At 36.2% G+C, this 14168-nt stretch overlaps 1 protein-coding gene across 1 annotated transcript in view; it reads left to right on the top strand.

The window, feature by feature from the left end:
- NOV (Histidine kinase-, DNA gyrase B-, and HSP90-like ATPase family protein) overlaps positions 1-14129 on the top strand; it is a 19862-nt gene extending 5733 nt beyond the window's left edge. The window contains exons 5-13 of the mRNA XM_021435027.2: positions 360-519; positions 1604-3345; positions 4161-4370; positions 6191-8458; positions 8650-8759; positions 9530-9932; positions 10013-10330; positions 11143-11400; positions 11986-14129. Of these exons, the coding sequence (XP_021290702.1) occupies positions 360-519; positions 1604-3345; positions 4161-4370; positions 6191-8458; positions 8650-8759; positions 9530-9932; positions 10013-10330; positions 11143-11400; positions 11986-13134 (6618 nt within the window). The 3' untranslated portion in view covers positions 13135-14129. The remainder of the gene's footprint in view (positions 1-359; positions 520-1603; positions 3346-4160; positions 4371-6190; positions 8459-8649; positions 8760-9529; positions 9933-10012; positions 10331-11142; positions 11401-11985) is intronic.
- Positions 14130-14168: the final 39 nt, after the last annotated feature.

Genomic DNA, 14168 nt, shown 5'->3' with positions numbered 1-14168 from the left:
TAGCTTTATGATATATTAGGTTAATTTGATGGTGACTTTTAGTTAACTATGATAATGCTTTTAGCTTTATGATAATTAAGCAATGGAATTGAGTCAAGTTTTTAAATGCATATACTTTGTGTTTTTCATCTTGCATGCCTTGATTTGGGTTCTGCTTGGATCTATGATATATTCATTTGGGTGAGTGCCTTCTTTATGCCTTGTCTTAGGTGGTAAAACTGTCTTAGCACCTTCAGTGTGCCAATGACTGCACTGACTTTTCAAGTCTGTTTATGGATTTCTATCTGCTAGGTATATTTGTTGTGACAAGTTATTTGGGATCTAGGATTATGATAAAACTTTCTTTTTCAATATTGCAGGTGACATCTATTAGAAAAGGAATGTGGGATAGCACCTATGATACTATCCAAGCCGGCAGACAATTTGAATTAACTAACACTGCTGATAATCATTCGGAATATGAAAGCATTGATGTTGAACCAAGTGAGAAGGATGCATCAATCCTCACAAATATACATTGTAAGTAGTTTTCGCTTGATGCTATTGTAAAAAAAAAAAAAAGGTTCTACTATGCTTTCGTGCTTTCAATTTCTTCCTTCTTTATGAAACATGGTTGAGTAGTTCAAGAATATTTCTTTTTCTTCTTGTGCTTTTACACTAAAAGGCAGTCCTTTTTGTTTGTGTCTGTGGGTTGAGTGGGGTGGATGAGTTCCTTGGTAATTCTTCAGTTGTTAGTTAGTTAAACTACTTTTTGTTTGTAGCTTTATTTTAATAATTTGCTGTTTTTCTACAAATAGGCCTAATTACTGATTGGATTGTATCTGGAATTATTGGGTCTTTTTGATAGTTTTGGTTTTTTTGGGGTGGTTCTTATTCCAAAAGCTAATAATTTTAAAAATTATACTGAAATTAGGATTAGTAAATCTATGGCTTGAGATATTCTGTTGTAGTTTGATGTTCACTAGATTTTATTCTCTTGTTTCTTTCTTTGTTCAGATTCTAGCATTGTTGAATTTTTTTTTTTCTTTTGAAAGTCTAATTGTCAATTTTTCTTCTGTAAGAACTGTTGTAATCACCTTCAGTGACTCATTGTTTATAGCTTGAGGTTTTATGGTCACCAGTATTTGCTTTGTTAGGGTAGCATGGGTTGTTCTGGGTTGAGTGGTTGATTTGTTACATGAACAAAAGGAAGCTTTGGAGATGTGGAACTTAAGGAAGGTTAAAGCTTGGTGCCATTTTTTATGTGGTTATTTTGGAGAGAGACAGAGAGTAAATATCCTAATAGTTGATGTGGCTTGTTGAAAGAGAATGAAATAACCAGATCAACAAATGATTTCCAAAAATTTGAAAGGTTTCCTCCTCTGCATAACTTTCATTTGACTGCCAAGGCATAGATTTGTGTGTGTGTGTGTAAGTGGTAAAGCAATGACAAGGATGCAGGTGCCATGCAGCTGCCAAATATGTTATCTTTTTTCCAACCACCTGATTTTGTGCAAAAATAGTTTGTTGCTTTTTTGACTCCTCACTCCTCTGGCTCTTTTCTTTTGAATATTTTTGTTGCTTATTTGATATAACTGACTAACTGAGTTTACTCTATTCGCAGATGTGACAGCAGAAGATGTCATCAAGAAAATTATTGCTTATTTTGAGCTTAATCATGAAATTCATGGTGGTAAAGCACATAAAGAGCATAAGTTAATTTTTCTGAGAAAGCTGTTTAAGTGTGAATCTTGGCTGGCTGAGCAATTTAATGTTAGGGAGTTCAAGTCCCTTGCACATGGGGAGTTCTTCATGTTCCTAGAAAGACATGCTTCTTTATTACCTATTGAGCTGCAGAAACTCTTGGCTGCTGAAATATGTGAAAAGTCTCCTTTAGAGGCTTGCATTCTCCAGCATCTGTTGATTGTTTTAATATCACAAGCTTCATGTAATTTAGACAATCAAATTATTACCAAGGAGATTATTCATGCACTGCTCATCAAGCAGTTTCCATTGTTCAGATTCAAAGTTAAGGAAAATGGTTCTATGGAAGATTTTCTGGAAGTTATGGAGAAGTCCAAAAATGATATAAGTTCCAAATGTGTCTTGTTTTCAGCATCACTATTGGGAATGTGCCATAATGGTGATTCATTGGCCTATGATGAGAACTATTCATCAGAAACTAATTCTGTCCCGAATGCTAGGATGGATAAATCAGTTGCTTCCAAGGATGCAATGGCTGTTTTGCTTAGGGCCCCAATGTTGTCAGATTTAAATTCATGGTCACACTGGGATGTTCTATTCGCTCCTTCTCTTGGTTCTCTAATAGTTTGGTTGCTGAATGAAGTCAATGCAAAAGAGTTGTTGTGCTTGGTGACTAAAGATGGGAAAGTTATTCGGATTGATCACTCAGCGACTATAGATTCATTTCTGGAAGCTTCTCTTAAGGGATCTGCCTTTGAAACAGCTTTGAAGCTACTGTCTTTGTGTTCTCTAACTGGGGGAATAAAGCACCTTCCCTTAGCCCTTCTAAAACACCATGCACACATGGCTTTTGATGTCCTTTTGAAGAACCATATGGAGAACATGGAAGTAGCTGATGATCAGAATTCTATCATGAATGGAAAGGCATTACTTAGGTCAAAATTGCTGCAAGATGTTTCTGTTGGTAATTTGGGTAATGAATTACAGATGAACTTGATCCAATTGAATAAAGCTGTGTCTCACGCTTCAAGATTTTTCCTTGATTGTCTATGTTATCTACCTTCAGAATTTCATGGTTGTGCTGCTGATATATTGCTTCATGGGCTACGATCAGTAGTTAAAGATTGCCCTTCTGCTATTTTGAGTGAATGCAATGAACTGAGACAGCGTGTTATGCTACACGAAGTAGGCTTATCACTTGGCATAGTGGAGTGGATACAGGATTACCATACATTTTGTTCCACTGATATAAGTAACATCTTTCTGTCACCTGAGGGATTAGGAATGAAAACTGGTAGGTCTGAGTTAAAAACAAGGTCAAACTATATGCAAAATGCAATAGATAGGCTTTCCTATGCTGAGAAAGAAATCAAAGCGTCTGATAGGTCAGACAAGCAAGAAGTTCGTCAGGTGATTGATGGGGCAGAAGTTTCTTCTGAGGGATTGGGCAACAAGAACAGAAAACAATCATCCGAAGTTGATGAACAGACAGATCCAGCCTTGGTTATTGAGTCAATCAGGCGAGATGAGTTTGGTCTGGATCCAAGTCTTTCAGATATGGAGAGTAGCATGTTAAAGAAGCAGCATGCTCGCTTAGGGAGAGCACTACATTGTCTTTCTCAGGAGTTATATTCTCAGGACTCACATTTTCTTCTTGAGCTTGTAAGTTTGATTTTTGTTTTCTGTCTTTTTTAAGTTGTGTCCAGTAGGATTGTGTATGCTGTGAAATGTTGCTTAAATTGGATTTTGGCCTCACAGTTTGTTATGAAACTTAATTTCTAAACTACAAAAAAGACTAGTGGGAAAATTCTTTGCCATAGTTGCTGAGAAATATGTTAGAGGACATATTTAGATTTTAGATATTTCATCTGGGGTATCTGTATTCCTGAAGGTCTTTATTAATAAGTTCCAGAAGGCAACAAAGGCAGTTGTTTTTTTGGTTGATTAACCTGTGCATATTCCTCCTGTGATCTTTCTTACTGTGGACCCACTGGAGCAGCATCGTATTTTTTGCATGTTAGTTCGATATTTTCAATACTAAGTTTGTTGGTTATCCTAAAAAAATGTTTATGACACATTGGTTATTTTTTCTATGTTGTGTGATGTTTAGTATATTGGTCAATGCAACGTTTGTTTGCTTGATTAGGTATTCCCTCTAGCTGACAATAACTGTCCTCTTTGAAAAAGCTTAAGGAAGCATTATAACACATAGCACTAATTATAATTGACAGCTTTGTTTCTCATAAATAGAGTAGTTTTTTGGTTTTCTTTGCCCCTAGTTAGTAAAAATTATGAAGAGTGTTGTTAGAAGTTAGTTAATTAGCCTTTGACTTTTGATTATGGACAATATTTTTGGGACAATCAAAATAGAGATGAGGGCCCTTATAATGGGATAGAGGATTGTTAAATTTTACTGAACTTCTGCTGCTAAACGGTGAAGTGTTAGCTACATCTAATTAAGCTTTGTGTTGCTTCAGGTTCAAAATGCTGATGATAATGTCTATTCTGGAAACGTGGAACCAACACTAACATTTATTCTTCAAGAATCGGGTATCATTGTTTTAAATAATGAGCAAGGCTTTTCTGCTCAGAACATCAGAGCTCTGTGTGATGTTGGAAGCTCGACAAAAAGGGGATATGCTGGATACATAGGGAAGAAAGGCATTGGCTTCAAATCTGTGTTTCGGGTATGCTGAAAGCAACAATTTTATCTATTTATTTTCTGGCTCTTTAATTTATATTATCTCTCTCTGATTTGTTCTGTTCAAGCAATGTTGTAAGCTACCTTGTTTTCATATCTTGAGTAAAGGATATACCTAAAGGTGTGTCAACCATTGAGTGACAGGGGGGGGGTGGGGTGGGGAGGAGAGAGGATAGATACAATAGGTGTTAAACAAGACAAATATTGTGCTTGAATCCTATAGTTCAAAGCAATGTTTAGGACCTAACTTCTTTGAACAGGAAAACTTTATACTTCTGTCAAATTAAACTTGTCCATTTTCTCTTTCACATCCAATATGCAATTATGGCCAAAACTTCAGTTATTCTCTTTCTGACAATTCAAAAATGGTCACTAGATTGTTAGTCAATGATTATGGACATAATGATTTTTTTCCTGCATTAAGGTTGAATATACCACTTAGTGTGCTGAAATTACTTAATAATATTGTTTACATTTTTTAAAGGTAGATCTTTTTTATTTCATTTAGTGTTTTTTCATATGTTAGATAATACATTAGATTTGGACTTAACAGCGAAGGAGTTAATTTCCTGTGAGTTATAGTTTCAATTTGGATTTGGACTTTCTGGTGGCATGGTCAAGCGAAGTTGTGATTTGCTCAGTGTCATTCTTTTGAAGTCAGAAGATTCAGTGTGAAGAATTTGATATTTTGCCAACATTGTAGGAAATCCATTCCTATACGAATGCTAAAAGTCCTCAAGTGGAATTAAAATTATGGACCTTCATTTAAGAGTATACTGGTAGGAAGAGCCCTTTTTCCAATATATCAAACTTTTTATCTATTATGCCCTCTTTTGTTCTGTTCTATAGTAACTGTTACCTGCGTGTTTTAGTAGTCAGCCCCTTTTGTTGATTCTGTCCCCCATTGAAACTTACCCAATAACTTGAGTAGCCTAAAAATCGTTTCCAATATACCTCAACAAACTAAACCTTTTCCCATTTTGTCAGAGTTCGGTTATACGGATCAAACTGCACAACTTGGCTTTATGCAATACTATGTATGTAGGAAGCTTTAGTCAAATTGAGGTCTTTTTTAATAATTTTATTCTTGTCCTCTTTGGTGTTTCTCTCCTCACTTGATATGACTATCCTCCTTTCAGTTACATTTTCTGAGGGGGAATTAGTAGGTCTCCTCTTTTTATGTCCAAACAACTTGACTTATGGTTTCTCATTGTTCCCAATGAATGTGAAGCCACCCTTTTCCCTTATGCACTCTTTCCAAATCATATTTCCGTGTATGCCTGCACATCCAGCATAACATTCTCAACTTAGCGACATTCTTTTTTTTTTTTTTGTTTTGCATATATTGATTCTTAGTTGTCCAATATCTAGCTGGTGCAACATTTCTAGTCTTACCAATGTGTTGTGAAATTTTACCATAAGTTTCACTGGAATTTTGTGATCACACAACATTGCTTCCAATATCATATATATATATACACATATTTACCTCATTGTTGGATCTGTGTTGAAAATACTTAATTTAATATCCTTCAGATAATAAAAAATGATAAAAGGCTGCCTGGTTTAAGTTTACCAGTATATCTGTTCAACCTAACATGTTTTTGCATTTTCAATGGACTTACTTGATTTGACTAGCATTTGCTTCTTCCACTATCTCATTATATTATTTAGTATGCTGATCACTACAACTCACTTGAAACTTTTTCCTGCACTCTTTGCTACAAGAATCTCAATTGAAAGGTACTTACTGGGTGTATTGTGTTAATTACTGGTTTCTATGAGTTTTTTTTGGGCATTTTGCAGGTTACAGATGCTCCTGAGATTCATTCCAACGGATTTCATGTCAAGTTTGATATAAGTGATGGTCAGATAGGTTTTGTTTTGCCAACTCTAGTACCTCCTTGTAATGTTGACTCTTTTAAAATGCTGTTGAGTGGATGCAATAATCAGCTGGATAATAAGTGTTGGAACACTTGCGTTATTCTTCCTTTTAGATCAGTAACATCTAACGGAAATGATATGAACAATATTGTCTCCATGTTTTCCGATCTTCATCCTTCCTTATTACTCTTTCTCCACAGGCTCCAGTGTATTGTGTTTCGGAACTTACTCAATAATTCTTCTATTGTTATGAGAAAAGAAATTGTGGGTAATGGTATTGTAAAGGTTTCATGTGGGACAGATAACATGACATGGTTTGTAGCATCCCAGAAGTTGCAGGCTGATATTATTCATCGTGATGTGCAACTAACGGAGATTTCTATAGCATTTACACTGCAGGAGTCTGAATGCGGGTGTTACACACCATTTCTGGACCAACAACCTGTTTTCGCTTTTCTTCCTTTGAGGACATATGGTCTGAAATTTATTCTTCAAGGTGATTTTGTTCTTCCTTCATCGAGAGAGGAAGTTGATGTAGATAGCCCCTGGAACCAGTGGTTACTGTCAGAGTATCCCAGTTTGTTTGTTTGTGCGGAGAGATCATTTTGTTCTCTCCCTTGTTTCGAGGAAAATCCTGGAAAAGCTGTCACAGTCTACATGAGTTTTGTTCCGCTTGTTGGGGAAGTGCATGGATTTTTTTCTTGCCTTCCTCGAATGATCATCTCTAAGTTACGAATGTCAAACTGCTTAATTATGGAAGGAGACAAAAATCAGTGGGTACCCCCTTGCAAAGTTCTAAGAGGCTGGACTGAATCAGCTCGTAAGCTTTTTCCTGATGCCTTTCTCCATGATCACCTTGGACTTGGATATTTGGACAAGGACATTGTTTTCTCTGATGCTTTGGCTAGGGCATTAGGTATACAGGACTATGGTCCCAAAGTTCTTGTCCAAATTATATCTTCTTTGTGTCAAAGAGAAAATGGCCTTAAACCTATGGGCCTACCTTGGATATCATCTTGGCTGAACGAGTTTCATACAATCTCATTTCATTCTTCTGGGCAGGCCTCACTCAATTGTGAAATAGAAACAGTTCTCGTAGATAATCTTAGGAAAATTCCATTTCTTCCTCTGTCAGATGGTACCTTTAGCTCCGTTGATGAAGGTACAATTTGGTTACACTCCGATGCCATAAATAATGGGTTTGAAGGGGAGCTCGGGCTTGAAGCTTTTCCTACATTGTATGCTAAACTTCGGTTTGTTAGTCCTGCCCTATTTTCTGCATCAGCTGTCAGTACCTCTTACGTAGATATGACTCTAGTAGGAAACATTACTAGTGTGCTTCAGAATATTGGTGTCCAACAGCTCTCTGCGCATGAAATCGTCAAGGTGCATATTTTGCCAGATATATCTGATGAAAGAATCAAAACTAGAGACAGGAATTTGATGATAGATTACCTCTGCTTTGTGATGATTCACTTACAATCTAGCTGTCCGAGTTGTCGTGTTGAGAGGGATTTCATTATCTCAGAGTTACGAAATAACGCTTTTATATTAACAAATTATGGCTTTAAAAGACCAGTTGAAGTATCAGTTCATTTTAGCAAAGAATTTGATAACCCTGTCAATATAAATAGGTTCATAAATGACTTGGATGTGAAATGGCATGAGGTTGATATCATGTATTTGAAGCATCCAGCTTCCAGGTTGCTCTCATCTGGTTTGAAGAAGTGGAGGGATTTTTTCCTGGAAATTGGTGTCACAGATTTTGTGCAAGTGATTCAACTTGATAAAAGGTTTGCTGATATGTCTCATTCTGTTATTCAGAGTTTCTTGTCGGATTGGGACTTAATTTCCCCAGGATCAGTTGTCAAGGATTGGGAATCTTATGAGTTAGGTCAGTTATTATCCCTATTGTCCTCAAGTGGCAATCAGGAAGGCTGTATGTACTTGTTGGAGGTTCTTGATGAACTTTGGGATGATTATTTTAGTGGGAAAGCTGCTGGTTGCTGCAATCTGAAATCATGTGGTGATAGTAGACCTTTCAAATCTTCATTTTTGTGCAAAATCTGTGACATCCAGTGGGTGGTATCTAGCATGGATGATAAGCTTCACTATCCTAAAGAGTTGTTCCATGACTGTGATCCAGTGCGTTCAATCCTAGGTGCATTTGCTCCATATGCTGTTCCAAAGGTTTGTTTGATATTGATATTATCATTTGATGATGGCATAAAATTGTTTCTTCTCATTGAACCTTCTCTCTGAAAGTTCTGAAGGTTGTGTCAAATCAATAATTACTCTTACAACAGTAAGAAATTTTACTTCTTCCCTTCAGGATAAGAATTTTGCTGACTTTAAATCCAATGTTATATGCTTCTTTTTAGGTGAGAAGTGGAAAGCTAGTAAATGATATTGGCTTTAAAACTCAAGTTACACTTGATGATGTCCTCAAGGTTCTAAAATTATGGAGATCTGAGACCCCTTTCAAGGCCAGGTATTACTGCCATTCTGCTATGATGTTTGAGTCTTTGGAATAGATACATATTGTTTGATGAAATAAGTTTGGCTACTTCCAAGGCTTCTCGTTTGACATGGTTGGATGGTGGATGATGTTTCACTAATCCCTGAACATCTAACCAATTGGTGATATTACAACACTGTATGTTATGATACAGAAACTAATTATTGAGAACATAGTTTATCTTCTCTTAATTCTAGCATAATTGAAAGATATCTATCAGTTTTGTTTTGATTGAAGTACTAATTTTATCAATATGATAATCCCTGATTTTGCCATTACATGTAAAGTTGATAAGTGGGAGGAAAACCTTGACAGATACATCTGCCTTTAAATTTTGTGTAGGTGACCTTGGGAAAGGATAAGAAGTTTTTATTTGTAAAATTAGGTGACTATGTTGTGGGTACTTTGGTGGGCAGTTCCTCAAGTTTTTCTTCTTTCAGAAATATATACGTTTTTGTGTATTTTTGTGTTCATTTTAGGGATTCTGATATTCTTTTGTTTCTCACTGGGTTCTACAATTAATTTTAACCTGTTTCAAAAAATTTTGCAGAATGTTGTGATATGATTCCCCCCATTGTGAAGAATTTTTCTTTATAGCAACATATATTAGTTTTCTCATACTATGAATGTAGGGCTCTGAATATCTGTTCTATCTGCATTGACCTTTATTTCTGTGTCTATAACTATTTTATTTTTCATATACCCCCTCTCATTTGAATTTAACTGACTTATTTGGATGCCAGCATAGCACAAATGTCCAGATTATATATATTTATTTGGAATGAAGTACATAACGCAACGCAGAAAATTGCTGAGGAGTTCCACGCAGCACCTTCTATATTTGTTCCATACCATTCTGCTTCAAGGCCTGACGATGTGGTGTCTGGCATATTCTTGTGTTCTGAAGAAGTATATTGGCATGATTCGACTGGAATGATGGACCAAATGATGCATAATCATTCTCAGTCTGGCTCATTTGTTGAGAATCAGCGCCCCTTAAACAGAATATTGTCCAATGTTTATCCAGGTCTCCATGACTTTTTTGTTAATGAATGCAAAGTGCCTGAGAAACCTTCTTTCTGTGGTTACCTTGATATTTTGCTGCAGCTGTCAACACTTACTTTGCCTTCGCAAGCTGCTAATGCTGTAAGTGACTAAATCCAACAGAGTTTATGTTGTCCCTCAATCAGCCATGCTATAATCTAATCTATTCTTTAATGTCTTAGGTTTTCCAAGTGTTTCTGAAGTGGGCTGATGGACTGAAGTCTGGATTACTAAGTTCTGAGGATATCATTCACATGAAAGACTGTCTTACTAAATCAGAGTATACTGTGCTTCCCACTGTACTAGATAAATGGGTTTCCTTGCACCCGTCTTTTGGTTTAGTGTGTTGGTGTGATGACAACAAGTTAAGGAAGAGATTTAAGCACTTCGATAATATTGATTTTCTCTACTTTGGCACTCTCAATGATAATGAGAAAGAGTTACTTCAGACTAAAGTGTCCATTCTAATGCGAACCATAGGGATTCCTGTTCTTTCTGAGGTAAGATATCTGCTTATTTGTGTGTGATTGAAAAGCAAGTAGTTAGGATGTTGAAATTTTTTACCTTCAAGTGTCTGGAAACTCAATCATATGGGTTAAGCATTTTGTCTGTTTCACTTTCCTTTTTTAATAACAAGTTCTCTGATTTGTTCTTGGTATATTTGGAATTCTTGTGATTTCATTCCAAATATTGTTAGAGGAAATTATATTTTATTTGTCAAAGAGATGCTTTAAATGTTTTATTTTGTACAACTGTTTATAAGATTTTTGATATCTCTGATTGAACCCATGGAAGCTTCACATAGTTCAAAATGTCATGCAGGTAAGGATGATCTTCATTCAATTTTCAGTACATGCACCATTTGCATAGTCAGCATACTCGTTACTTAAGTTTTTAAAAGTTAAAAAGTTATGATTTTCTGCAACTTATGCAGTTTTCTCATGATCTGCTATGGTTTTTGTTTATTTGTCTATGTCCCTCCCTTTTTTCTCCAATGTGTTCTTATTAATACAGACTATTATTAATGCCTACTTATGAACCTTTAGATGCTAAATCCACACCAGTAGACCAGCACATGGCCACAGACACATCTACTTACTTAAAAATATCATTTGTTGGAAATAAGGGGTTAGCTCAGGTTATTACTAGAAGGTTAGAAGTCAGAACAAATATTTCGTGAAGTTGAAGGGCAGTTACCTTTGTATCTGTACTAAAAATGTGACCTCCTGAACCCTTTGTATCTATGCTAAAAATGTGACCAACTGAATGTGTATCTCCTTTCTCTGGCCCTCATGCTTTTGCTTTTACATAGGTTGTTACTCGTGAAGCAGTATACGATGGCCGAGCAGATGGTAGCTTCAAAGCTTCCTTGGTGAACTGGGCTCTTCCTTTTGCACAACGCTACTTATACAGTGTTCATCCCAATAATTATATTCAACTTAAGCAATCTGGATTTGATAATATAAATCATTTAAAAATTGTTGTTGTTGACAAGCTGTACTACAGGAATGTCATAAAGAGCTGTGGCATTGTGGCGAAGAAGCAATTTAAATGCACCTGTCTTCTGCAGGTATGGAGTGGATTTTTTTTTTTTGTTTATGTGATCTATAAAGCCTACTGAAATTAAAGATCTGGCAGGATTAATGTTGAAAATTTGTCTGTAGGATAGCAGCACCCTCCGTTGTACTTTTATTGTTTATTCTTAGATGTTTTTATTTGATAAATTATCTTCTTATGTGAAATGCATAAGAGCATAAAATTCTGTGCTGTGCGTGGAAGTAGCTTAGATGCTTACTGTAATGCTGAAGTATAAAGTGATTATTTTATTGTGCTTCGACAGGCTAGATACATGGCATGTGTTAACAACATTATGCAGACTGCATAACATGGTGTCTTACATCTTGCCAGTTTTAAGATTGCTTATCTTTAGCATAAACGATGACTAGTTATGTCCACACTGTAGTCTACAGTCCCTTGATGAGAAAAATTAAATGATGGAATATCTATTTTGTCCATTCATTCATGTATTTCATTTCAAATAAATTAGTAAATCTGACTAGTCAAACCATAGTTGGCTTTCTGGTTATACAGAGAAATAGATATTATCTCCAATTTTATATGGTAAATATTAAAACCTTTTATTTAATTTTTACAGGGTAATATTTTGTACACCACTCCTGAATCAGATTCTCATGCCTTATATATGGAGTTTTCTCGCTTGTTATTTGATGGAACTCCTGATTTGCACTTGGCAAATTTCCTTCACATGGTCACAACTATGGCAAAATCTGGTTCTAATGAAGAACAGACAGAGTTTTTCATCTTGAACAGCCAAAAGGTGCCAAAACTTCCTGATCAAGAACCTGTTTGGTCCCTTTCTTTTGCACCGAATGAGGCACAAAATAGTGAATTTCTTGAGAATAGTTCTGCCCCAACAGCAGTAAATGAGCAATCCACTTCCAAGTCCAAGAAAAAAACAGAGATTTACTCAAACTGGCCACCTGTGGATTGGAAAACAGCACCTGGTCTCAGTAAGAGACAGGCACCTATTTCACAACCTAATGATGGCTCAGAAAAGCATACATATAATGGTTCTGAGGTCTCTGATTCACATACCAGCAGTGGTGTTCCAGTTGAGATCAAGACTGGTATGTCCATGGGAGACAATAAGGCAACAACCTCAACACTTCTAATTTTGCCAGATTCTGAACGTATGGAATGCGAACATGGCAACGCTTGCGGTCCAGCTGATTCCAGTGTGAGAATTGCATTTGATCCTGTGCATACAAGTCTAGTGGCGGATAGCCCTGAGCTGGTTTCATTTGAATGTAGCAAGAGAAATCAGCTTAATACCGGGTTTAGTTCAGTTGATTTTAGCCAGAGAGATCAGCTTCATACTGGCACACCCTCTGCAGCACAAGCTTTGCTAACTGGGAAACTGGGTGAGCTTGCTGCTTTCAAATACTTTACTGGCAAGCTGGGTAAGACAGTGAAATGGGTCAATAAAGATAATGAAACTGGGTTACCCTATGATTTAGTGGTAGAAGAGGAAGGAGGTCATATAGAATACATTGAAGTTAAAGCAACCAAATCTGCAAGGAAAGACTGGTTCAATATATCAACGAGAGAGTGGCAATTTGCTGCTGAAAAAGGTGACTCTTTCAGCATTGCACATGTTCTTTTAAGTGATAATGAGGCTAAGCTTACAGTATATACAAATCCTATCAAACTTTGCCAGCATGGCAAGCTGCAATTGGTTGTTTTGATGCCAAGGCAGCGGAAGGATTTCGCAGTCATGTCCTAACTTGTGTTGTCTTGTTCTATATGTGATTTTGTGGAAATCAATGAACAAATTGATCTTTGAGATTACCTGAAATGCTGGAACGGCCCTTTGATTGCCTACTTTTGATTCCAAAGAATCTGGTCACCAAGGTTATGGCTCATATTCGGGTCGAGCAGACAGCAAATTGAAGGCCTCTGCTATGAAACAATCTCTGACAGTGCTGAGTTGTATGCTACTAATACATTTTAGTGAAGGATTTTTCCAAGAGAACATGGTATTCCCTGAGAGTGAAGTACAGGTTTTTGAGGAGCTCCTTAATGGGATTTAAGTAGACCATTACCAGAATCTTTAACATGAAGATATAAAGCGTTACTGATACATTAAAGGTTTTACCATGGAACATTGGTGTATGCATGGACAGCATTCAACAAGCTAATTCATTCATTGTAACGTATTCACATATAGTTTCCTATAAGATGTGTATAGTTTTTATACCTTGGTAGAGCGCATTGACGTATAGAAACATGATTAATTTTATCAAAAGAAGCTATCTACTGAGATTATAGATCATATTTTATGCTCGAGTTTGCTGTCTTCAAATGATTCAGAAGCCAACAAAGGCAAGAGATTTTTGGTGCATGTTTAGAGGTTCCATCGAAATTGGTTGGTCAGAAACTGTCTCCAAATCTCGTCAGCTGTCCGAAACTGTCCTAGTGTGTTCTGGTTTTGCGACCTCCTAAGTTCATTTTTTTGCAAAATTTAAGGGATTTTTGTTTTTGCAAAGTGGGGTGATGCTAATCTTATTGGCCTTAGGCTGTTAGATGCTTTAAAAATGCTTTGATTTGAACTCCATTTTGTGAAAAGAGAGTTTTCAAGTACTTCACTTTACACACAGATATTTAGACACTTTGATTTAAAATCTTGTTCCTTCTTAATAGGATTTTCCGGTTATTTTTCTTGTTTTGTTAATTAATACTATGGATAAAATATTATGAAAATTGAAAAAAAATTCTAAATCTATTGTTGTGAATCAAAATCTAGGCCCAGCCTTTTAA

The sequence above is a fragment of the Theobroma umbraticum genome, unplaced genomic scaffold (genome assembly GCF_002168275.2).
Source record: "Theobroma umbraticum cultivar Fairchild unplaced genomic scaffold, ASM216827v3 scaffold_130.0, whole genome shotgun sequence".
NCBI lineage: Eukaryota > Viridiplantae > Streptophyta > Magnoliopsida > Malvales > Malvaceae > Theobroma > Theobroma umbraticum.
Note: the sequence above shows the minus strand (reverse complement) of the source record. Positions and strands in the feature narration are given on the sequence as shown.